The 26,555-nt window shown below is 30.6% G+C and overlaps 9 protein-coding genes and 1 non-coding gene across 10 annotated transcripts; 3 read left to right on the top strand and 7 right to left on the bottom strand.

Moving 5' to 3' along the window:
- Nucleotides 1-559: 559 nt before the first annotated feature.
- SDD4 (Sdd4p) lies at nt 560-4,438 on the bottom strand (the record flags this gene model as incomplete). The annotated part of the gene is made up of 1 exon (XM_064859154.1): nt 560-4,438. The coding sequence occupies one exon, from the start codon at nt 4,436-4,438 to the stop codon at nt 560-562; it is 3,879 nt and encodes a 1,292-aa protein (XP_064713963.1).
- A 1,586-nt stretch (nt 4,439-6,024) lies between these two features.
- Nucleotides 6,025-6,142, bottom strand: PWA37_002596. Its single transcript has one exon. It is a non-coding gene; the product is annotated as a tRNA-Leu (tRNA).
- Nucleotides 6,143-10,017: 3,875 nt separating this feature from the next.
- Nucleotides 10,018-10,593, bottom strand: RPL9B (60S ribosomal protein uL6 RPL9B; the record flags this gene model as incomplete). Its single annotated transcript, XM_064859153.1, has 1 exon — nt 10,018-10,593. One exon carries the CDS (start codon nt 10,591-10,593, stop codon nt 10,018-10,020), a length of 576 nt encoding a protein of 191 aa, XP_064713962.1.
- Nucleotides 10,594-11,173: 580 nt separating this feature from the next.
- RRT14 (Rrt14p) lies at nt 11,174-11,821 on the top strand (the record flags this gene model as incomplete). The annotated part of the gene is made up of 1 exon (XM_064859152.1): nt 11,174-11,821. The coding sequence occupies one exon, from the start codon at nt 11,174-11,176 to the stop codon at nt 11,819-11,821; it is 648 nt and encodes a 215-aa protein (XP_064713961.1).
- A 275-nt stretch (nt 11,822-12,096) lies between these two features.
- Nucleotides 12,097-15,237, bottom strand: MET18 (Met18p; the record flags this gene model as incomplete). Its single annotated transcript, XM_064859151.1, has 1 exon — nt 12,097-15,237. One exon carries the CDS (start codon nt 15,235-15,237, stop codon nt 12,097-12,099), a length of 3,141 nt encoding a protein of 1,046 aa, XP_064713960.1.
- A 1,996-nt stretch (nt 15,238-17,233) lies between these two features.
- On the top strand, nt 17,234-20,158 carry FKH2 (forkhead family transcription factor FKH2; the record flags this gene model as incomplete). The annotated part of the gene is made up of 1 exon (XM_064859150.1): nt 17,234-20,158. One exon carries the CDS (start codon nt 17,234-17,236, stop codon nt 20,156-20,158), a length of 2,925 nt encoding a protein of 974 aa, XP_064713959.1.
- Nucleotides 20,159-21,439: 1,281 nt separating this feature from the next.
- RPL16B (60S ribosomal protein uL13 RPL16B) lies at nt 21,440-22,042 on the top strand (the record flags this gene model as incomplete). Its single annotated transcript, XM_064859149.1, has 1 exon — nt 21,440-22,042. One exon carries the CDS (start codon nt 21,440-21,442, stop codon nt 22,040-22,042), a length of 603 nt encoding a protein of 200 aa, XP_064713958.1.
- A 565-nt stretch (nt 22,043-22,607) lies between these two features.
- Nucleotides 22,608-22,790, bottom strand: TOM7 (Tom7p; the record flags this gene model as incomplete). The annotated part of the gene is made up of 1 exon (XM_064859148.1): nt 22,608-22,790. One exon carries the CDS (start codon nt 22,788-22,790, stop codon nt 22,608-22,610), a length of 183 nt encoding a protein of 60 aa, XP_064713957.1.
- Nucleotides 22,791-23,278: 488 nt separating this feature from the next.
- LAT1 (dihydrolipoyllysine-residue acetyltransferase) lies at nt 23,279-24,766 on the bottom strand (the record flags this gene model as incomplete). Its single annotated transcript, XM_064859147.1, has 1 exon — nt 23,279-24,766. The coding sequence occupies one exon, from the start codon at nt 24,764-24,766 to the stop codon at nt 23,279-23,281; it is 1,488 nt and encodes a 495-aa protein (XP_064713956.1).
- Nucleotides 24,767-25,374: 608 nt separating this feature from the next.
- RNH201 (ribonuclease H2 catalytic subunit RNH201) lies at nt 25,375-26,292 on the bottom strand (the record flags this gene model as incomplete). Its single annotated transcript, XM_064859146.1, has 1 exon — nt 25,375-26,292. The coding sequence occupies one exon, from the start codon at nt 26,290-26,292 to the stop codon at nt 25,375-25,377; it is 918 nt and encodes a 305-aa protein (XP_064713955.1).
- Nucleotides 26,293-26,555: the final 263 nt, after the last annotated feature.

Raw genomic sequence — 26,555 nt, 5'->3', positions numbered from 1 at the left:
TATAAGATATATGTAACAGGTCTTTTCGAAACCATTGTAAGATAATGCCTTCGATCTTCTATCCATCTGTATATATATATATATCTTAACTCGAGATCAACAGTTACAGATACGCTATCTAACAAAATCAGACTTTTTTCCTTTGCATTCTGAACTGACAAAGGCATCGAGACAAAAAAGAAAAATTGAAGAAAATATTTATCATAACAAATTAATTTCACTCGAAAAAAACAAATGCTTGAAGATGAAAAAAAACACTCGAAGAAAGGGTCAGTATGGTTAGTAGAAGGAAGTTTACCTTTATTCTATGTGTATCGCACTTCAACATGATCGAAGACCTACTAAAAATAAAATTGCGATTGCTTTTTTTCTTGTTAGTCTGATTCCATTCTTGCATGTGAAATAAGCAGCCTTCTTTCTTGTTCCCCAAACTTCTTTTTTTCCTTTTTACAGTGAAGATAACTTTAATTCAAACTAGATATGAGAGACCTGATTATCTAACCCAAATATGATTCTATAAAACTTACCAGATATATAAATAAAGAACAATTATATAGTTCTATACATCGTACATATCACGGCAAACGTGTGTTTTTTTACCCAAACTTCTTTGTATACAATTATTGAGTAATCTACTTAATTCCTTGGTAAGATCCCAATAACTCTTTTCCAATATTTCCTTAATATATTTAATAAATCCAATTGTATTATTTTGTCCAGAAATGGTTTGTAACAGAACTGCTTTCCTCCATACCCTCTTTTGATAACTTATTGCACCACCACTATCTTTCTCTATATATAAGTGATCATACATTCTGATTAAATATGATTCAAAACTTTCTATTGGAACATACTTCAGTTGAAGCTCATCATTTTTCTTTTTCCTACTCTCAAGTTTTTCATTCTTATTTGAATCACATTCGTTATTATCTTCCTCATTATCCCACATGACAATTTCAGGTCCATACAGTGTAAAGGTATATGTCCATATTAACAACGTGACCAACGCTATTGAATTTGGTCTTGTACTTATAATATCTGTATTGATGTCGTAATTCTTATCTATTGTAATCTCATTTGTAATTGGATCTTTCCTAACAAACATTTCAAATAAAAATTGAAAAGCATATATTATTGTAACACCACCAGTATATGTATCCTTCGAAAATTGAATCATCCTTTGTTGAATTGATTGAAACTCTTTATCCCCAATCATTACATTCATTCTCCAGGGTGCACCTGCTGAAATATAATAATCATGATGAAATATTCTTAAAATAATCTGTGACATATGATATACTGGTAATTTGCAGTCATCATCGTTATTATTCCATGCAGTAACTTGAAGTACTTTTTCTTCCAAAGGATTCTCATCGTTTGGGTATCCTTGGACATTCTCGTTACTTTCTGATCTACTTATCTCCTTGATAAGTGAACAATTTTTTTCCTTATGACAATCTCTTTGTACTTCAAACATCCAATAATTAATTGCAAATGATATAATTTCCTTCCATGTTATATTGTGATCGTTGAAACCATCAATTACTATGTTGGCTATCAACGGATCGTCATTTTCTTCTTGACATTGAAACATAACTGATAAAATACCTGCTAACATTAATTTTTTCCCTAATACACTAGTCATGGGACGATAAATTGCCAAAGTATGATTTTGTTTCCATTTTTTCAGATCTTCTAAGTGAAGTGCACCGCTAACATTATCACAATATCCATCAGTGTCATTACTACCTGAACTTTGAGATGAAATTTCAGAACTCTTGTTACCATCCTCAGTCACATCACCAATAATGCCTCCAATATCATTCTGATCTTTATTAGAATCAGTTATCATCTTATCAATTGCATCCCTAATTAGTTTCTTTAATGCAAATAAAAAAGTTTGGTTGTTTGACTGATCATCACCTCGATCACCATACCCTGATTCCTTCAAAACCTCAAAACTTAAATCATAACTTTCCCAAATTTTATCCGGACAAGGAAGATCTAATTGAATCTGTCGAAAACTAATAAATAAATTCATATACCCAAATACGATAGCGTGAGTAACGTCCATATAAAATGCGAAGAAAGCAACACGTTTTAAACTCTCAAATTCTATCCACTTACTTAGAACTCTATTCAATTCGTTGGGTCCATCAGTGCCATCATCATCAACTTCTGGATCCTTTGTCTTGTCTCTTAAAGGATGACCACCTAAAGAGGGTGTTCTTCGTAATAGTTGTATTGTTGTACCATGATGTAAATATGATCTTTCATGAAAATATCTATTAGTCGAAGTCTTTTCATAAGATTCCAACAATAACAAAGAAAGAATAATATAGGTACTAGATGGAGGTTGAAAATCAGGGTGAGCAAAAATGATCCAACGAAGAGGACCACAAATCGGATCTGATACTGTTTTTCTGAAATCAACTCCTAAATAACTAGCTCCTGTCATAATTAGGGATATGATTAAAATAGGAGGTTGTTGATTTACATTAAATGAGGGTTTATGTAGTAATCCATGTTGTGGATGAAAATTTTTCCAATATGACTTTAAAGAAATTTCTAAGGTTTCATATTGAATATTTCTTATTTCTGGTATTAAATTATATAATTCCTCACATTTCTCCTTTGAAAGTTGATATTTCGTCTTCGGATCAGGGAAAAATATACTAGGTACATTTTTCATTGATTCAAGTAACTCTTTCTTACTGTTTATCATCTTTAATGTTTTAAATTTCGATGAAGACATAGATGTATTATCACTTTCTAATGGCTGTTTTTTCAATTGATTTATATTAGAGTGTTTGACTAGATAATTATCTTTGATTGAATTTCCCCTACTATCAACAGATAGAGCCTGCAATTTAGGGATGCTATGATTGCCTTTCCTGATTTTATTGGGTTTGGCTTTGGAGGGTGTTGATATCAACGATGTGGTGGAATCATTTATCAAAATATCATTATCTACTTTAATATTATTCAAACTAGCCATTCTAGAATCAGTGAGTGACCCTGGAGTATGAATAAAGTTACTACTATTATTGGATACAGATATAGGCATTGAAGAAGGGACAAAAATATTGTCTAACCCATTAGACATAATGTTATTATCGTTATTAGATTCGGTTAAAAGAAGACTACTCTCATTTGTAATATTACTTATCTCACTAGGATACATGGCAGATAGTTCTTGCATAAAACGTTGTAAAGGATCAGATGCTAAATAATCTAATGAATACAAGTCTTGTAACTTTGGTGGTACACTTTCTAAAGATGGACCTTGTAATTGAGTTTCCACATGAGAATTTAATGGGTGTAATAAATGCTGATGCTCTTGTTTATGATTTTGTATAGATGAAATAATAGATGATTGACTTAACACAGGCGGCGAATTTATATTATTATTTTGTGTTACGGTAATGTTCCCATTTTGTGAAATATTCATATTACTATTAAAGTAAGTAGATTCATGATATTGACCAACCGTATTTTTTTGAATGGGATTTGGTTGTTGAGGGACCTCTATTAGTTTTGTTGAATCAAACTGTGCTAAATTTGAGACAGAGGGATAGGTATTCTGTGGTATAGGTACCAATATATTAGCATTATCTACTATGCTATTTGAAGCACCAAGTAATTTTTGATCTTGATTTTTCACAGTTGATTGATTATTTGGGATGTTACCAGTTACTAAATTATTATTGAGGTTTACTGTATTTAAATCAACATTATTTTTCACATTGGATGCATAATGATGATTCTTGTTGTCATTGTTATCAAATACCCAATCAAAGAATTGATCATAACTCTGAATATTACCGTTATTATTACCTTGATTAAACATAGATGAAGAATTAAAATTAACATTTGAATATGACGGCATAGTACTGCTTATAGTTGGCAAGCTATCTCTTGATAGTGAATTACCCATGTTATTCAGTTGATTATTTGCATTGGGATTCACCTCTAACTTTGAATTTGAATCAGAAATAATATTTTTAGTGGTAGCAGACGAAAATCCATTCTGTATGATTTTCAGTTGTTTTAATTGTTTATTTTTTTTAGATACAAGCCTATTATTTTCATTTGCATGTCTTCTTTCATGTCTAATCAATAAATCTCTTCTTACAAAAGTCTTCCCACATTTCATATTAGTGTCAGGAAATATAAAAGAACATTCAAAAATCTTCTTAGGCCAATGATTTAAGTTATGTCTACTTAGATGTTCTAATCTAGTGAAAGATTTATTACAATTCGGATAATTACAAAAAAACCTTTGATTATTAGAATTTTTATTTGATTGGGCGTTATTACTATTGCCATTATTGTTCTTTTTCTTTAATGGTAAATTTGAAGTGGTACTAGATTTACTTTTTATTTTGATTTTATTTTTGTCTTGCTTTTTTGCAGTATTCATATCTGTATTAGTCATTATTAGTATTCGTTATCAGTAACAATATCCATTCAGAATATATATATATATATGGATGTAAAACAACAACAACAGAATATGAAATAATATGCTATTCGATTATATTAAGCAAAAAATAAAGATCTTACCTATCAATCTATATGTTTATTTTATTCCCCTTATAACTCTGCATTTGTTGTATGCTAAACAATTTCTTAAGAAGAAAAATAAAAATAAAGGAAATGTCTCCTAAATCTATATAAAAACAAACCAAAACGATTGAAAATAGTTTTAGTTAATGGAAATCTTACAAGAATATAGTGTCTATAAACAAACGAAATGAATCAAACTTCTTTTTTTACCTGTTTGATATCTTTTGCTTTGTCCTCATGTCTATATATTTTCTTTTTTTTTTACCTTTCCTTTTTATTTTCATTAAGTGTTTGCAGATCTGATGACAAAGCGAGAAAACAATTACATTCCCTTTATACTCTTTTCTCTTTCGAGCACTCTATCGTATAGTACAGATTTACTGCTGATAGAAAAAATTTTAATAAACAAGATACACCACCAAACATAATTAAGGTATAATCTTTCCAATACAGAACATGGTATATATTAATATATATACATTAAATACTGACTGTCACGTGAACTGTGTCTTATATAAAGTAGAAAAATCCTTAGTAATTCTTTAAGAGACATACAAAAAAATACGGTAAGTATTTATTTAAATGTTTAAAAATATTCTACCTATACAACAATTATATATGTTTTTTAATGGTACCTTCATGAATATAATGTAGTAGAAAATTAATTGTCACATTTATATAATTTTTTAAAAAAAATTTCAACAATATAATATATAAGAAGTAAAAATTCATTTCTTATTTTAAAATATACTTAAATTCAGAATACTAATATAATTTAGAAGTCATAAATAGAAACAGATAAACCTAAAATTCTATATAAAAAAAATAACAAGAATAAATGAGAATACATCTATTTTTTTTTGTTAATTATCTAGTTAGTCCAACATTTCGTGCTAGAGGATATTGCGTATTTAACTTTTAAGTAATGCATCAGCTATTGATATGAAAAGTTTTAAATATTCCTTTAGAAAGCTGCTGATAACCCTCACTATTCTAAATGCTCTATTCTTTGAGGATTTTACAAGCAGGCCTTGATAGTAGAAAAAGATAAAGATATACAGAAAAAACACAAACAAAAGTCAAGCAAGGTAACAACCAAGACAGTTAATTACTTAAAATATATCGGTTAGCTAACATTAATTTTATTAGTTTAGTTACGTTTTAGTAATACATCAAAAAATATAAAGTGAATTAATATTTCATAGATAATCAACTTTAATAGATGAAGACCTGTTACAAGAGATATGCACTTCTAGAATACAAAATTTCATAAGCAATTCTTGATCTTTGACCTTTATATGTGATACACAAGAACTATCCTGTACACAAGGAGCAAATTAACATACACGGATATACAGATATATTTGTTTTATAAATAAGCAGATTGCCATTGACTAAAAAGTTCGCAATATCGTTTATAGTGATATCAAGGCAATATATGCCTCAAAAAATAAGTGGTTGCTAAGAGATTCGAACTCTTGCATCTTTCGATACCTGAGTATTCCCACCTTCCAGTGGTTAAGAACACAGTGCTTCTTGAATCAGGCGCCTTAGACCGCTCGGCCAAACAACCAGACATCTGTTATTTTTTCGTTGTGTAATAAAGACATAACACCACCGAGATTACGTAAGATTCTATCTGAATCTAAAATGATCTATTATGTTTTAAGAACAACATGTCCATTTGCCACCTAGTGTACAGCGTATTCATATATCGTTGTTACTGCGCCACCATAACCTATTGTCCTAAATGTTCTATGATCTTCGATTATATTATTGTAACTAATAATAAAGATATGAATTACTAATTCATTAATATATCAGGTTGAATAGTTGATCGAGTTCCAGAAAACATATAAAAGGACAACGTTTTCTGTAGATGGAACTATCTTCTGTCACTACTCTCTTACACATAATTTAAATATATTATATATAAAACAACAACAAAGCAACCAACGAACAACATTGAACGCAGAATACAATAAGCAAATAGTATAATTATATAAGCTCGATACAGCCGTTAATATATAAGACCGTATTAATAATTGCATTACCGATTGTATTAATTATTGTCTCGATTATTAATAGATTATCCGTTTGATATTTTTAGCGTTTCCCCGTGTTGGAATTTGGAGCCTTCTGCGTCCATGGTAATGATAGACATCATTAAGTTATAGATACTTGTTATGTTTTTGTATTAAATACCTGTACATATTTATTATATAGTGTATTCAGTATACATTCTTTTATTTACTTTAAGTTTTCTTTTAAAGTTTTTCATTTCTTTTCAAATCTTCGAAAGACATATTTGGTGACAATTAAAATGTTTTCCTGATATTATGTACATCCGTACACCACATAATATATAGAAAAACTAATTAAAAATAATTCTTATGAAAATGACAGTAATAAACTCTCATTTTCCAACACCCCGAATAATACAAAACTCCGACCACATCACATTACAACATTTTTGTTGTAATATAGAGTGATCCAATTCTTTTGTATACGTTTGGGAAGCGCAAATAATATCAAATAGTCGAGATAGTAATCAATATAGACGAAAATATAATTACTAAAACAGTCTTATATATTGAGAAGCTTTTATCGAGCTAATATATTTATTCGAAGTTACTTGACTTGTTACTTGCTTGTTGTTCTATTTTTGTTTACATATAATATATAAATTATTTACAAGGAAAGAATTATAGAAGATGATTCTTTATCTTCAGAAAACGTTGTCCTTTTATATGTTTTCTGGAGCTCGATCAATTATTGAGATTGATACGTTAATGAATTTACTGATCTAAATCCTAATATTTATTATACTAGTTCAGGTGCACTAGTGAATTAGTAACTACACTCCAATTTACTAATTATGGTAATTAGGTGCACTACTGATAAACGACACAATTATTATGGTCACTAGTAATAAGTATGTGACTTATTAAAACAATAGATAATTCTAGATTCACTCAGAATCTTATGTAATCTTGGTGGTAATAACTTTTTTATTATACAACAATTCCTTACTGCGAAGCAGAATGTTACCTCAACTAATATTAAATAAGATCATATTTGAATCTAAAACTGTCTATTGTTCCCATGACATGCTAACTACTGCTGTGTCACATTTTATATAAGATATTCATAAGACTCTATTGAGTTACACAGATAATCATTATGGCGTGAATTGATAATCCATCAATACATTAAAGTAGATAGTTGACCGAGTTTTAGAAATAGATAAAAGGACTATACTTTTAAGAAGAAAAACTATTTTCCACATTTTTTTTTCCATACTTTCAATTTATATAAAAGTGTTGAGAATTAATGTCAATCTGCTCTGAATAAAGTGAGCTCATTTTCAATTATATTTTATAATCATTAAGTATACAATAATACACAAAATGTGTAAATAAATATGAAAATATAATATGAGGAAAATTTTAGCTTTATATACAATAACACTAAATAATTTTTCTTTGTGAAATTTAGTGATATCTAAATAATAAATAAATAGCATATTATCATTTAGTATCTGTTAAAGTCACTTTGTTCTATTTATTTTATTTTATTTTAGAGTTCCATATTTAAGCAATAATATTTACTTTTAACAAGGTAATAATATACGATGAAGATATTTAGAGTATAAGTGATTAAATAATACTTGATATGACAACATAGAATTCAACTTTTAAAAATCCAAACAACAATTTTATGAATTAATTAATTTCTCTTAAAAATAAAAAAAAAAATTAACTAAGGAATACAATGCTAGGTATTCTAATTCATGAATTGCCTTTTTATTTTTGTCTATAATTTGTTTTTCACAGATGTCACTAACAGAACAAAAATAAAATTACGAGTTTTATAGATCATAGGATCTACACATATTTGTTTTTTCTAGTCGACTAAATTTTATTACAATATATGTCAGAAACTGTAAGGAACCTAACTGGAAATCCAGTAGATACACAATTCCAAGGGTAACACCTGAGTGTCTGGGTGAAGGATTGGTACAGCTATGTGCGCAGTGGCTTGTATAAGGTATTGAATCCGATTGGAGGATTTCCAGGGAGCGATAATTATATCAGATCTTGTTAAGAGACCTTTGATTATTGAGAAATATGCCAGGGGTAATCATATTATTTAAATACATCTTAGTAATGATATTAAGAAGTAACTCTTAATATCATACAAGAAAAAGAAAACAACAAGAAGAAATAATAATACAACATCAGGGTTATTAATTAGTGATATATAGAGCTTACGTAAGGGTGTTTATACTTATACTAATTGATATGGTTCATCCACTTACATACAACAACTCTTACAGAAACATAAAAAAATAAACAGAAATTTTTTCATCCAAAATAAAAGATCCTATCTCAATAGATCTTGTGTTGTTTTTATTAATTATTCTACATATATATGTATCTACATTTCATCAGTAATATCTGAAACAATATTATAGTTATCCACAATACTGGAGTAAGTCTTTTAGGATAACTGATTATTCAACTAAGAATAACCTATCAATCTATTACAGAAATGCTACTTATACTTTATTTATGATACTCTGAATTTTTCTTGAACAAAGCATTTTATTATATCAAAATATCTATTGTAAGAGATGAGGAAATCTAAACTGATTTTTACTGTAGGAATAATAAGTGTTTTTTGATTTAGACTACTAACGAAAAACCAGTCGAATCATATTGAAATGAATTACTCCTTTAATACAAATTTTTGATATACGATGGACTCTATAAATACATATAAATCAATACAACTATATGACACATTAAAACTGCACGAAAAATGTTTTATAGCACCAGACAATTAACACTAACAGGCGGTATTAGCCATTATATTAAGATACAAGATAAAATCAGATTTGACACCAATTATTAATGTACGCAATTACAAAGACATACGGCCCAAAAAATACAATGCTCTTCAACTATCCAATACACAGAAAGGCAGACCAGGTAGACACAGATCCTAAACAAAACCCACCCAGACTCCACACAAAATGCTAAAAGAAAAAAAGCCAAACACATCAGATATTTGAAAAAAAATTCAATATTATACTTGGCGAACGTACAATGGCTCTGTATTGAATTGAGCACTAGCAACGTTCCCCACAAAAGATCTATGAATTTCTTCACAAATCTTACAAATTTTCGAAGGACATCACCCAAACAGAGAACACCTCAATGAGATGAATGAACAAATCACCCACTCATACAGAGATATGTCTCCTATATATACAATATTACATATACGTATACATTCAGTACCTCAGTATATTAAATACAATAAGTAATTAATAGTAGAAAGATCAGAACCAACGAAATAAGCATGGATACCAAAACTTTCTAAAAATTAAAATGAACCAAATTAAAATAAAAAAAGAAATTAAACCAAACCTATTCAACCAGCTTAGATTTCTTCTTCAATAACACCCTTAGAAGAAACGTAAATACCATCCAAGAACTTACGAATATCCTTGTTTCTGACTCTACAGATTTGTTGGATGTCAGCGGCATTTTGAGAAACATTTTCAACAGAATTACCAGATAAGATGATTTCATCCTTTTGGGTAGTAGAGAATTCAATAGTAACACCTTCTCTAACTGGAACCAATCTAACCTTCTTATCACCTAAGAAGTTTCTAATTTCGACAAATTTAGCACCATCTTTTTCAATAACATTGACATTGATTGGGAAATGCGCATAAACGTATCTCATCTTGTACTTGTAACCTTTAGTGACACCAGTAATCATGTTATCAACCAATGATTTGACAGTTCTTAAAGCAGCAACATGCTTTCTGTCACCATTGTGAACAGTGACTTTGATGATGTTAGCAGAAACCTTGGTGAAAGTAACATCAATATGCTTTAGGGACTTGGTTAAAGTACCTCTTGGACCAGTAACCTTAACAACACGAGACTTGATGGCGACAGTAACACCTTGTGGAATGGAAATGGTTTGTTCAGTTTGAATATGCTTCATCTTGCTGCAGTTTTTTGTCGGTCTAGTCAGTAGAATGAGGTCTGCACGATAAGGAAGGAGATAAGAAAAAAGAAGATTGAAAAAATAAACTCGAAAAGCTCACAAACTGAAGGTCGAAAACGCCCAAACCTCAGCAAAGACTTCTCTAAGCAGAAGGGTTCTAAAAGACTGTTAACATCTATTTATATACTTTTCAATGAAGAATCTTATCAGGAAAAAATTTTCTGTCGTCGTTGTCAAAAATAAAAAAGATTTGCGTTCCATGAGGGTAATCTTAATTAAAAAAAAAAATTAAAAAAAATTTTTTTTTTAATTTTTTTTTTCTTTTGATGCGATGATCTTCTTAAATAAAAAAGGTTACACTACCAAATTCTTGCTAACGCTACAGTACAAGAGGAGCCGAAGTCTTATCATTAAGATGAAGAAGTTTGTGCATCAAATTTACCATTCTCGTAATTACATCTTTTTGGCACTTTTCAAACATAATATGCAATAAATACAGCATATATTATTATCATTATTATTAATTTAAAGAGTATTTATAAAAGTAAAAGTATTTTTTTCCTCTACACGAATTAAGATGGCTAGGTTGACTGCTACTCAATTACAAGCTAACCATGCAGTGAATTCTTTGCTTGCGAAAATTTTACCAGGATCTCCAAAAGTTAAAGTTAGTCGAAAATCCAAAAAAAATAACTTGAAGGGTTCTAAGGCGCAATTGATCGATGCAAATTTGAAACAAAGAGTGTTGTTGAAGCAAAAAGATACCTTGAAGATTAAGAAGAAACAAAAACAAATAGCAAAAGCGAAAGTCAAGGATAGAAGACTTGCTTTAGAACAATCGGAAAGAAATGCCAAACTACAAATCTTAGAATCTCATAGACAAAGGGATATGTTAACGACTAGAGAGAAACAATACTTAGACAAATTAATTAAGCATAACGTTACTAAAGTGAAATCTCTGGATATTGATGAAGAACAAAAACAGGAATTACATGAGCTACAAGAATTTATACTTTCGAATGACAATAAAAAGAAACTACGTAGTAAGAAGAGAAGATCTAAAGTAAAACAATTTAAAGAAGAGATTAAACCATCTAGTAAGAAGGCTGTGGTCGATCATAGATATCCTGGATTAACACCCGGATTGGCTCCTGTTGGTCTAAGTGATGAAGAAGAATCTTCAAGTGAGGAAGATTTGGAGGAAGATTATAATGATTATGATTGAAAAATAAAAAAAACACAATACCTTCTATAATGCATATTCCATTTGTACTATATATATAAATCATTCCTTCGTTCTACTATATCTTTATATAGATATAGATATTACCATTAATAGCATATACAACCTACGATATAATATATTAAACAGTTGACCCTGTAATAGCTTAGTGGAATTATTTTTTTCTATTAGATTTCATACATCCATTTACATCATCGATTAATAATACTCAAATAGGGTTAATTTTTTTGTGATTACTTTCTTGTTTTCCTAATTGCTTATTCAAATGGCACTTGACCCAACTCAAAATACACTTGTCTTGTATCGACGCACTGTTTACGAACCACTCTCTTCTTATCAGATAAAGGTATTACAGTACCAACTAACACCTGTTCTTTAAAATTCAAACAATAATTTAAGGGAACTACTTTTGTAATAGAATTTAACAATTGTAATGCAAATAATCTAACTAAAACTGTATTACTTTTATCACCTGGAATTACTAATTTTAACAATAATGGTACCAGAGTATCAATATGATCTGTGATCAATTGGTGAAACTTCTCTGTAACATCTTTTAATGTCTCTAATGATGAAATTTTAACTTCCCCATTATCCATTTCTAAAGCTTCTAACAACATAGGTAATAAATCATTCATAAACGGTTCGACTAATGTAGAAGGTGTGTGTTTTAATGTAAAAGATAATGCTGTTAAATAATTACATTTGATAAACATTATTTCAGTCTCTTTATACAATGTAACCAGTACTTTGAAAATATCGCTGAAAAACTTTTGCTTGTATAATAAACGAACATTATTATTCCATGAAATACCTTTAACCTTTCTCATAGAATTAATATCAATAACAAAAATCTCAAATAAATGAGAAACAGTGTTACCGACTTGGCTATCACCTAATAATTCAATAAAATTATTTAATATGTTTGGTGCCAATTCAGAATTTTTCATTACTAGGCCCTTCCCAATCCATGTAATGATTTCCAGATTAATAACAGACTTATCATTCCAGTTAATACTTTTCTTTACATCATCATCAATCAACCATTTATTTGTTAGGACCATTAATAATTCCAGGTAACCTAATTTTGATAAACCATCCTTAAATTTACGATTTTTTAGAAAAACAATAGTTTGTTCAAACATTGCATTAGCATCATTAAAATTAATTGATTTATCCAGTGCCGATAGAATTTTACAATATGGTAACACAAAACGTGTTGGATGACCCCCAAATATTTTATATTTGCCTTGAAATTTAGTGTTATAAGCTATCAATTCCTCATTATGTTTATCTCTATCTGACTTCAAATTTACAAAATAGAAAATGTTTGATAACATGTCGAAATTGAAATTATCTGCCACAATTCCAACATCATCAGAAAGATCCAGGATATCAAATAAGATTGGTTCAACAGCATCTTTTATTTTTATTGATTCTTCTTCTTTAATGAATATAATGTTATTTTCAAATAAAGAATATATAGAAGATAATAGAAGGAAACAATATTCAACAGATTGATCTGCTTTTGCTTTTGCTACCTTCAATAGCTGAGAGGTTAAGGAAATAATACTTTCCTTAATCAATTTATGTCTTGATGTAGTGAAGTCTAGGATAATCTTTAAAATTGTTGATATATCCACGTATTCACTATTATTAAATAATGGCAAATTATTATATTCTAATGGCAATAGATTCAACATTTGTTTTAATGAAACGTCATAAACAGTTTCTTCATAGAATTCACTAATTAATTTTAAACCTTCCAAACATGCATAATAAATATTTTTATTATTATCAGTTAGGATAGTTTCAGTGAAATATTGGATAATTAATGCGATCTCTTCCGAAGATAGGTAACCCTTCATCTTAACTAATTTAGTGAATTGAATCACTGCTAAAGTTCTTACAGTAACCTCTAGTTTAGAGTTATTAGTTAATGCCATACCTAAAATCATCAATATTTCATCTTTATAATCAAACAATTTATTAGATGACACATTATTGACTTCTTCTTTGTCAATCTCAGTTTGTCCAAACACATTCATATAGGAATCTAAAAAAAATGATAAATTCATTAATAATAGCTTCAACTTAGATATTTCAGTACTCTTAATTAAAATTAATGGCAGAGCTCTCTCTATAACAATATTAAAGGCTGCTTCATTGGCACTTCCAATACTAGAAAGAATACCACAACTTTGTTTCAAATCCTTAGAATGTACATAATTTGATGTCAATTCCGTGAATACATGAGAAATAAAGTTGATAAATTTTGACATATCAAATTCCACTAATTTTAAGGACATTAATCTAATAACATTCAGTGCAGTTTGATAATTATTCTGTTTATAATGTTCTTCATCAGTCGTCACCGTTCCTGTCAAAGTCCAATCAATCTTTTTGTTACCACTTCCATTTCCATTTCCATTCCCAATTATATCTGTATCATCTAAAGTATGCGTAATTTCAAACTTTAAAGCTTTCCAAAGTTCCAAAGAAATCTTTTGAACAGATTCACCTTTAAAATTCTTAATACATTGATTAATAGTTAATAAAGTATCATTCTTTACACTTGGTGAAGAAGCACCCAGCTTGTCTATCAGATTGTAGAACGCATCTTCTGCAAACATATCTGTTGCGGAGATAGATTTTCTTAAAGCTAGTTTCAAATCACTATTGGATATTTTGTATGGGTCGTTCTTAGGTGGTTTAAAAGTAATTGGGAAATATGAAAAAAGGATATCAAATAATTGTTGTCTTAACGGAAACACCAGAGTTTCATCTAAAGTGGTCGTGATTTGGTAGTTTAATTTGAAAGAACTCATTAAATTTCTTGGATCCTTTTCCCCTGATGCAACATTAATATAAGTTTCGATATATAAAGTCGTAATCTTTGCATTAATAATTTTATTGTCTTTTAATTTGTTTATATAGACAAATTCCAATATCCTAAATGGAACAAACCTTATTGCAGCTAAATAATTAGTGCCAACATAATCGTTTTTCAAAAAGTTTAGAAAGGAAACTATATCTTGACCCGAAGTATTACTGTAACTAAGCAAGGATAGAAACCCAGAGAAAGTCTCAGAGATCAAATTTTCATCATCTAATTTTGACATATAAAAGTTGAATATCACAGTAATTTCATTTTTGGATAAATAATCCCTTGATAAATTGTGTAAAACTGAAGAAAGACAATTTAAAGCTTTCTTTCTTAATGTATAATCATTGGAAGTAATCTGTTGTTTTAAACCTATAATAATGTCCAATAATTTAATGCTTTTTTCTTCTACTATTAATTTAACCAATCTAGTTGCAATTTCTGTTGCTTTCTCATTATTAACAGTATCATTAGCAATGAAAGACACAAGTAAGGAATCTAAATGATCAGCCATTTCTATGTCATATAGATTGTCACTTTGCCGGGAACTATTTTAGAAACGCTTTATGAACAATAACAATGAAAAAAGTAAAGGAAAATAAAAGAAAAAGAGAAGGAATAGAATTCCAATAATTGCCTTATAAACCTGATTAATTGAATATATTTAATTATTCACTTTTAGGTGTATTTCAAAAGAAAAGAACAAAATTTGGGGAAAAAAAAAGTCAATTTCAATAAAAAAAAAACCAAATAGACAAACCAAGTTTTTTAATGTATTACTTTGTTTGCACCATATGTTTTTCTTTTTTATTCAATAGTACACAATGATACATGAATACGAAAACAGTTATTTTTTTTTGTATTAGTAATTAATTCTAGTGATGAATATTCAAGGCACATAAAAATAAAAATAAAAAAAAAAAGGATTTATAATGAAATTAAACTAAATACCGATTTCGGCCCACCACTGGAAAAAAAGAAAAACAAAAATGATTCAACTCGAGAAATTAAACAAACAAAACATGTGGTGCACGGATGCTACATGCAAATGAGGTTTTATTGTGCTTACTTCTTACACCCACATACAGAGAGAGAGAGCGAGAGAACCACAACTGTATTTTGTGTAAGACAACTATTACAACTAGGTATACTATGTGTCAACTGAGTTATCACTTTTGATATCGATAGTAGTTGTTATGAATATGTCATATCTAGTCTAATCAATAAGTTTGACTACTGTTTGTTAAAAAAATTACATAGATAATCGTACTGCCATAGCTATTTATAACAAAACATTAGCTCAACACTCTGTAACCTACCTTCATTTAGCCATTTTTTACCCATTAGCTATCTGTCATTTCTACCTACTTTTCTTTGCATATATATATAGTTATATATGTTCGTTTTGCATTCTCTCTCAAAATGCTGTCTACCATATTCTTCTTGGCGGCTATATTTTGTTGAAACAAAAAAAAAAAAGAAAACAACGACAATAACAATAGCAATCTCAATCACCACTACCGCTATTTACTAGCATATGATTGCACAAACTCTAAAATATAACTATATATATATACCTTTATATTTTTTTTTGAATATGCTAAGCTAATGTCAACCACAATTCACTTTTGTGACGACTACTAGTACTATCCAAAATTCTTTTTTTTTTTTTTTTTTTTCTTTTAAATTGTATTTAGAAACAAGAACTATCTCTTTCATTCTTTGCAAGTTGGCTCCCCCTCCTCCTGCATAAACACCTACCAACAAAAAACATTTGTGTACTTGATGGTAGCTATATATACTTGTATATCTAAAGAATCCCACCTGTGTGGGTCATGTAGGAAGATTTGAATGAAACAGGCTATAGGCATCGACTGACTGGGAAAAAAAAAAAAGAAAAGAAAAGAAAAGAAAAAAGGAGTGATTCAATTGGACAATTAATGGCGCTACCATATCTGGGGAAAAAAGAAATATAAAAAATATATGTTCACCTGACCCACAGTATCCTTTTTTTTTTTTTTTTATATATAGTTTTCTTTCCTTTTCTAAATATTTACAATAGCCCGGAAAAAAAAACCCGCAGTTCCATTTTTTTTTTGTTTACTGTTTTTGTTTACATTTCTGTTTGTTTATTTGATGAAATTTGATGTGATGTGGAAAAAAACACTTGTAATGGGAACTGATTAGAGATAATCAATATACTGTTTATTTTATTTTATTCTATCTTTGTTTACTTGTTTACTTGTCTTATGGAACTACTACTTATTATAAGCATTAATGTATATGTTTATTTCAGTTAGATAACACCTTTCACTAAGAAAAACAAAAATTGAAAGTTGATTAACTATAATTGAATTCACAAACGCAAAAAACTAACAAACAAATAATAAAGTAATTTGGGTTTTTGTATATAGCTTTCATTAATCGTCTAAAACTACCCTTTAACTTGATTTTTTTGTTAAGTCTTTTTTTTTTTTTTTTTATTTATTCAATTGCGTCTTATAAGGGCAATGACAACGAATCCTTACTATTCAAACCGTTATACAGCAGAACAGCATGAGAGCCTAATCAATTTCGTCATATCTTCGTTAGATTCTCCCAACGAACCCACAATAGTCTCAAAACATTACTCAAATGATAGGAACATGGCCACCGAAGTTCAGGCATATGCTAAAATATCTGGTAAAGATTGGACTTATTATGTGAAAAATTTAGAGATCAGCATAGGAAGAGATACAGAATCCAAATTCGATGTCTTACCCGATTTAAATAGCAATCTAACACATGATCCAAATAAAGTAGACATTGATCTAGGTCCAGCTAAGGTGGTATCAAGAAAACATGCCATAATTAAATATAACATTCAACAAGGTTATTGGGAGTTACATGTTATTGGAAGAAACGGTGCCAAAGTCAATTTCCGTAGAATCCCTCATAGTGTTTCTAAGTCTAGTCCTCCAACTACTATCCCTTTGCAATCCGGTACCATTCTAGATATTGGTGGTACTCAAATGATCTTCATTTTACCAGATCAAATACCTTTATTGTCCGAGTCTGCACTAGACTATTTAATACCTAAATTGACAAGAATCTTTGGTCTACAACCGAGTACAAATAATCTATTGATCAATGATTTGATAAAAAGTTCACCGTATGCAATACAAGAAAGAGAAAGATTGAAATTTGAGCAAGCTTTACAAAATCCTTTGAACAATAACAATAACGGCAATAATAATGCATCTATAGCTTTCCAAAATTCAAGAAACAATATCACAGACAATAGCGACATTAATTCTTCAAAACTTATTGACAGTAATAATAACAACTCTACAAGTCAAGAATTTAGAATCTTTAAGATGTATAGTACCGTACCAAATAATAATTTTAATGGCAGCAATAGTTCCGGTGATTTTAATAATCATCAATTAAAATATAACACGTTGATCCACAGCAACATTCCATCTGCTACCACGAATAATAATGTACCATACAATGAACTCTCTGGCCCCACCACAATAGTCAATGGTGATTATTCCTATAATGTAGTATCACAGTCTTCATCAGAGGCAAACATGAAAAGACTTACTGCACTGGTGGAGAGCGGTTTCCCAAATGCAATGGATTACGCAACTGATTTATCCCTAGATGAAAATAGATCTGTAAAGCCACCTTACTCATACGCCACTATGATCACACAAGCTATCCTATCAAGCAAAGAAGGTGTTATTTCTTTATCTGATATATATAGATTTATTTCCACAAATTATTCCTATTATAGATACACGAAAAGTGGTTGGCAGAACTCAATTCGACATAACTTATCGTTGAACAAAGCATTCGAAAAAGTTCCTCGGAGACCTAATGAGCCTGGGAAAGGTATGAAATGGAGAGTCAGTGAGAAATTCCAAAAGGAATTTTTGAATGCATGGTATTCTGGCAATTTGTCCAAGATAAAAAGAAGTTCACCAGTTTCTAGACAATTGTACATACATTTATCTAAATATCATAGATTACCAGGACGTGACGAAAATGGAAATTTACTAAACCCCTATGGGGAGACCCCATCAACAAATAATATTAACCAGACTAATGTTGAAGGTAATAATATTAATACTAATACTACCACTAATGATAATAATAATAACAATAGTGGTACTGAATCAGCTACCAACAACAATAGCCAGAATGTTAATAATCCAAACAATAATATCCAACAGTTACACACTGTTCAAATTACTTTTACTGCTAATGATAGTAATAATAATACTACAAAAACAGATAATGCCACATATCCTTTGAATAATGAAATCCCTAATGACAATGTATCCAACACATTGTTAAATTCCGTAGATCAGAACCAACAACAACAACAACCACAACATGGACAAGAACGTGAACTTTTCCAAAGTCAAAACAGTAAATTCCCACAAGAAAATGATACGAACAATCATAGTGAAAATCAAAGTTTACAGACCAAAGATCAAAACATCATATTACCAAAGATTGTAATGGATTCTAACAGTACATCCACTACTTCTTCCAAGAGTTCTTCAAATACTGGTAATATTCCTACCGGTTTAATGGAAAACACAAACATGAAGAATAATGAAATATCAAGGACTGAGAAAATGAATATAAATCAGGTTAACAAAGAAAATGTTATGGAAACAAATAGCAATAGCAACAGCAATAGCAACAATAACAACAACGATCATATCACTGTTACTAATAATTCAGACAAATTATCGGCGTCCAATATAACTATTCCTTTTTCAGGAAACAAACTTGAACAAACTTTATCAAGTGGATATGATACGTTATTAAGATCTCCCAACAAGGGATTCCATATCAGCGCTATGGAGGCATATACTCCTGAACGTGGAAGTGTTATAAACCAACAAGAGACTAAATCCCCGGATGTTTCCAATACTGCAGGAAACAGTGAAGCTCCATCCAATAATAAATATGATAATGACACTACTAATAACAATGGTAGTTGTACCCCAGCAATTTCATCTGAAAGTGGTTTAGCAACTTCAGCAAATAGCAAAAAACAATTGTTAAATAGTAACAAGTCATCGCCTGGTGTATGGAATTTATTACAGTTTAGCTCCACTACTAATACACCAGCAATTGCATCCATCAATTCTCGGGAAGATAATGATATGAATGTTGCTACTTTCTCTACCAGTCATTTCGATAAGAACAATGAACCTGCTGAGAATAGTAAAATAAATGGCACTTTGTGGGCTTCTACATCATTTCCTTTGAGATCACAAAGTATTGTCACATCTGCAGCTACAGATGCGACCACTAGCAAAGAAACAGATACAAAATCTGAAACTAGTTCGACTGGTATAAAAAGTTCAGTGAATCAAAACAGAAATCTAATTTTAGATACAGAAAATGCAAAACTAAGTACCGTGAATAATTAAAACACGAGGACAAGACAAAACGAAACAAAACACAACCAAATGTTCAACATCTAAATATTTTTTTTAAAAAAAAAAACAGTTATAGAAACATATTATTTACAATCAAATGTTTTTTAAAAGACATATTGAAAAATAAGATAACTTATTCTACACAACTTATTTGAAGCATATTCAAGTATATTTTTATCCATTGCATATACATCGTAATTACTTTTTTCTTTGTATTATTTCAACACATATATATAGATATAGAGAATATTATTTACAATAATAATATAATAATTTTTTTTTGTAAAACGGCTGTCTCCTATATGTATATATACGTGTTTCATTGTTATATGTATTATTCATGATCGTTTTGGCGAAGAAATGTAATATTTTATGTAAAAACAAACAAACAGTTATAACAGATATTCTTTTTTTTTCTTTTTTTCTTTGTTTACAAGACGGTTACATCCGGACACCCTTGAATGTTAGATTAATTTTTTATTTTTTTTTGGGTGCATTGGCATTTCCATTTTTTGTAATAAAATCAATGCATCATAGCTATTTTTCGCCCATTCCCGCACCCCTGCTGTCCCTCGTTAAATTGACCTGGAACAAAATGACACAAGATGTATGACATTTCTCTGCCTAGCTAAGCATGATGGCTGAGAAGTGAACTGATTCTTCTTTAGTATCACAATCAACAGACAAACAACCGTCTCACTTGTTCCTTCTGTCTGGGAGACAAACAGTAGTAAGAGCTGAACCTATGTGTGCCCTTTTGTTCAGAGCAAAGGTTTTGTTTCCACTAAGCAGAGTACCTTTCCCCCTCCCCTCTTGCTGCCTCGCTGTTTCGCCGCCTCCATCTCCCTTTTGCCCTGTAAACCCCCTGCTCTTTTCTCTCGTTCTCCATTTTACCTCTACCAAGGCTCTGTTCTCTAATGGTTGGGTGAATTTAGACCTCTCCAGCAAGAATGTGAAGACAGGGGAAAACACACACTTACCGACGGTGGGCCATGCGATGGTGGTGCCAGGTCCCACTGATAGCGGCCTGGTTAGAATGGATCTAGTGATGATGTTATGATCGGTCACATTGGGGTTTAAGCAACGAAATTAGTTAGTGAGACTAGATTGTGCCAAAGATATATTCAAAAATTTATTGATATCGCTAAATTATTTGATATGGGCTAGCCTATTGTACTATTTGAATACTAGGTGCTGCATTACACTATTACGTAGCATCCTCTTGAAGTTACGGAGAAAAGGAGGTGTAGAGACCAACCAAGAGGAGTAAACATGTCTACTTTTGAACCAGTTGTTGTCATTGATGGTAAGGGCCATTTATTAGGTCGTTTAGCTTCCATTGTCGCCAAACAATTATTAGAAGGTCAAAAGATCGTTGTTGTCAGAGCTGAACAATTAAATATCTCTGGTGAATTCTTCAGAAACAAATTAAAGTACCATGACTACTTAAGAAAGGCTACTGTTTTCAACAAGACTAGAGGTCCATTCCACTTCAGAGCTCCATCCAGAATCTTCTACAAGGCTGTCAGAGGTATGATTGCTCACAAGACTGCTCGTGGTAAGGCCGCTTTAGAAAGATTAAAGGTCTTTGAAGGTGTCCCACCACCATATGACAAGAAGAAGAGAGTTGTTGTTCCAAACGCCTTAAGAGTTTTAAGATTGAAGCAAGGTAGAAAATACACCACCTTAGGTCAATTATCTTCTTCTGTTGGTTGGAAATACGAAGATGTTGTTGCCAAATTAGAAGAAAAGAGAAAGGTCAGATCTGCCGAATACTACGCCAAGAAGAAGGCTTTCAACAAGAAGATTGCTGCCGCCAACGCCGCTGCTGCCGAATCTGATGTTGCTAAGCAATTAGCTGCCTTCGGTTACTAAATTAATTAAAGTCTAATTTTAATTTTAATTTTATTTCACATACGTATACATATGTAAATCTGACAAAAAAACATTTATGTACTTTCTTCAATTTTAGTTATCAAGATCAAAATATGTTAAATAAAATTAAAGCATAAACCATAATAAAAAATTAAGTAATAATTTTAATATAATATTCAATCTAGATTGAACAAAGGGTATATTTAATATTACGCTATCAAGACTCTTTATTTCTAAAAGAGAGCAAACATATAGTAGTGATATAACCTTCATCATATTAATGTTGTATTAAAAAAATAAAAAGGATAAAACATAATATAGTATATATACAGATATACAGATATACAGATATACAGATATACAGATATACACATGAATATTTAAGATCAAGTTAAGCAAAAAAGAAAAAAACAAAAAAAAAAACAACAGCAGAAAAGATATAACCTTAGCATTAGCAGTAATACTTTAGCTTTATCTTCTTATCACACTTTAGTTTTAAACATATGCATATATATAAATATTAACATGAATTTTTTTTTTTGAATTTATTGTTACTTACTGAGTCTCACACACTTGGTAATGGAGACAAAAGGTTCAATAGGTTTGGTCTATTACTAGAATGTGACCATCCTAAATATAAAATGAATGGAATCCAACCATAGTGAGCTACTGTATGTGTTAAATTGAATATCTTAGTAAAACGTTCCTTAGATTCGTCACTTAAAATAAAGGATGCTAAAAACTTCATTTTTTGTTTTTTTTTTTTTTTTTTTTAAAAGAACTAAAATGTGTAATAATGAATAAATGAATGTCGATATATATGTGTTCGTTATCTGAACGTTCAATTGCACGTATATCTTAGAAGTTCCAAGGTGGATGCATTATAAACTAAATGTGAGTTTTTTTTAATGCTTTTAAAGACTTCACAACATAATTGTGCTTTAAACCTTTACACTTCAAATTCTATATCTACTATCTTTTTTTTTTCTGAGGAATTTTTGGATGAGAAAAAAAAAACACAACACTAAAAATATCAAAACTAGAAATATCACAGAAAACGATACGATATAATGAAGAGATTACATTATATAAATTCAAAATAAATACAGTTATAAATAAGAATAATAAAGTAACTAGACAAATTTTAAAAGAAGAATATGTGATTTTTCTCATCGTCTGTTAGATAATAACTAGCTAACAGTGACAATCATAACAGAAACAATGTATGATATCATTTCATAACAATAGCTCTAGCGGATTTTCAATAACAGCTTTCAATTCCTTCATGAAGTCACCTGCACGAGCTCCATCAATGGTCCTATGATCAAAGGTACCAGTAATTGTAATTTGATTGTCAAAGGTAAAACCTTGTTCAGCACCTGCATCCTCCACAGCAACTCTTTGGACTGTCCCAATAGCTAAGATGGTTGATTGAGGTGGATTAATAATAGAAGTAAACATAGACACGGCTGGGTTCATTCCCATGTTAGAAATACAAATAGTACCACCTTGGAATTCTTGTGGTAGTAATTTATTGATTTTGGCTCTCTTAGCTAAATCTTTCACTTCAGCAGAGATGGTAGCAAGACCCTTAGACTCAGCATTCTTAACAATAGGAGTGATCAGTCCTGTTGGTGTGGCAACAGCGACAGAGATATCCACATTCTTATATATTCTAATAATACCTTGATCACCAAGCCATTGAGAATTGGCTTCTGGAACCCTCTTTGCAGCTACACTTATGGCTTTCATTAAGATATCATTGATTGATAATTTATACTTACCATTAGCACTAGAATTCAAGGATTCTCTCAATTTTAGTAATTTAGTGACAGAAATATTAGATGACACTATATAAGAAGGAATTGATTTAGTAGATTCCAATAATCTGTCTGCTATGATCCTTCTCATTTGAGTAATTTCAATGTCTTCATATGTATTGGAAACAGATGTTGTGGAAGAAAAAGCAGTAGAAGTCACAGACGCAGTAGTCTTTTGTTGTTTAACTGAGGTCTCAGGGACGGAAGCTTCTGCAGCAGCTATTTTTTCCAAATACTTTACAATATCCGCCTTAACAATCCTGCCATGTGGACCAGTACCAACAACATTCTTTAAAGCAATACCTTCTTCCAAAGCCATGGTTTTTGCCAAAGGTGAGGCAAATATTCTTGATGTTGTAGAAGTCGAGTCAGATGCTGTAGATACTGATTTCTTTGTATCAGAAGTGGCATTAGTTATTGGTGCAGTAGTTGTTTCATTCTTTGCAGGTTTATTGTTGGTTGATGAATCCTTAATACCAACAGCTGAGGCAGTAGACTGCGTAGTAGCATCTTCTAATTTGAAATCTTTGAAAGCCGCCACGTCTGCTTCGTCTTCTACAAAGACAGCAATTGGTTTATTCACTGGAACATCTTTAGTACCTTCAGGTACCAAAATTTTAGCCAAGTAACCTTCGTCTTGAAATTCAAAATCCATTTGAGCTTTATCAGTTTCAACCTCAGCAATGACATCCCCTACATTTAATTGATCACCTTCTTTCTTGACCCAAGCTGCCAGGTTCCCATGAGCCATGGTTGGAGACAAAGCAGGCATGGTGATGATTGAATGTTCTGGGTATGAAGCGTAGCATCTTAATTGCAACTTAAGCTGGGATCTGGCTGAATTTAACAACACTTGGCTTCTAGACACACGTGACAATAGTGATCTCGATAGAACAGACGACATTATGTATAAGTAAACGTGCAAAACAAAGCCAAAAGGTAACTGAGCTAAAACGATATTTATATTATCTTATATTAATATGTATAACGATTATTTCGTTTGTTCAAAAGACACTTTATATTAGCACAGCACGACAGGCGAATATACTTAACTAACATCATTGAATGGTCAGATTAAAAATAGATAGTTCAACACTATAGATACGCACAAATACATACACATACATATACACAATATACGTTTGTATGTTTACCAAAGTTGATTCAACACCATGCCAGAATAACTGTTTGAGTATTATCCCTTATGATATCTTTATGGTAAGAAAAAAAGTAAAAAAAAAAAAGCTCTCAATTGGAGAAAACTGAAAAACATGAAGCCAATTACCAAAATAGGAAAAAGAATGTGGAAATTTCAATTATTTCCTAAGACGGTAATCTATGTACGCATACATATAACATATCCATATATACATTATATATGTTTTGTCTACTATTCATTAGATTCTTTAACAACTTCTGAAGGAATTACAGTGTTGTTTTATTGAAGGAGAAGGGGGGAAAGGGAAGAGGAAAAGATTAAGAAGCAATACAAGGAAACACACTCATCTGACTTCAGTGATACCAATTGTCTAGAGTTATTGGCAATTCATGCTCTAGTTGTTTTCTTTTCTCAGCTTGTCTTTCCCATTGCTTCTGTAACAATTTCTTGGTGTTAATAAAATCCTCTTCCCATTGTAGATTTATTCCTGATCCATTCTTTGCATTTTCTTCTAACAAAGTTTTAGCAGTCTGCCATGAAAATCGAACTACATTATGTGGCCAGCCCATTAACGGGCTCTGCATATCTCTTAGCCATTTTTTTGTATTTGGGTCACCTGGATACCCAGAACCAATGTTTTCGTACCCAAGAGATTCAATTAGAAGGTCTCTGGTCACTTTGGCAATGACACTTGCTACACTGACCATACAATATAACGTATCTGCCTTTTTCTCTACAGTAAACGAGATATTAGGAAATCTTTCTTGTAATTTCTTTTGGTAACTTGATGGAGGCCCCACTGTATCAATATATACATGCGATAGTTTGACACCATGGTCAAGTACACCTTGTATTAAAGCCATTGTGACATCATGGGCTTGTTCATTTAGATTATATTGCTTCGTGGGTGGGAATCTATTCATACCTGTGGATATATCTAGTGGCGTTATTACAGTGGTAGCATATCCAATTTGCTCGATTTCACATGATTCCCCATACATCTTAGAAAATAATTGTCTTCTTACTGGGTCAGTTAATTTTTTTGAATCGTCAAATGAATAATTTGGCATGATTACAGAATCTTGATACGATTTCCTACAATATGCTACTGCATAAACCATGGGACCCAAAACAGGGCCACGGCCTGCTTCATCTACTCCCATTATAATCGGATCATTTAAATCAGTGTCTAATAATCTGCTAGGTATGTTGGAGAAATATGAAGTGGAATGGATTGAATCGATTGCTTCTTTGACTGTAGGAGGTAGCATTGGAGAATAGAAAAAAACAAACAAACAAGCAATATATATATGTGTGTGTAATACAACTAATTTTTTATATATCAATACGGATATTTGTTATCCTGTCGTGGTTATTGAGATACACCTCCTCTTTCTCCTCCTCCAGATGTATATTTTAAAACTGTGTGATTTTTTTTTTATCTGTAGAGCATACATAATTAAAGAGAAAATACGTAAAAACAAGCCACAAGTTGAAAAATTCAACACGTAAATATATATATATATATGTAAAT

Source organism: Arxiozyma heterogenica (assembly GCF_036370985.1).
Source record: "Arxiozyma heterogenica strain weizmannii chromosome Unknown scaffold_21, whole genome shotgun sequence".
Taxonomy (NCBI): Eukaryota; Fungi; Ascomycota; class Saccharomycetes; order Saccharomycetales; family Saccharomycetaceae; genus Arxiozyma; species Arxiozyma heterogenica.
This window is presented reverse-complemented; position numbering and strand designations above follow the sequence as displayed.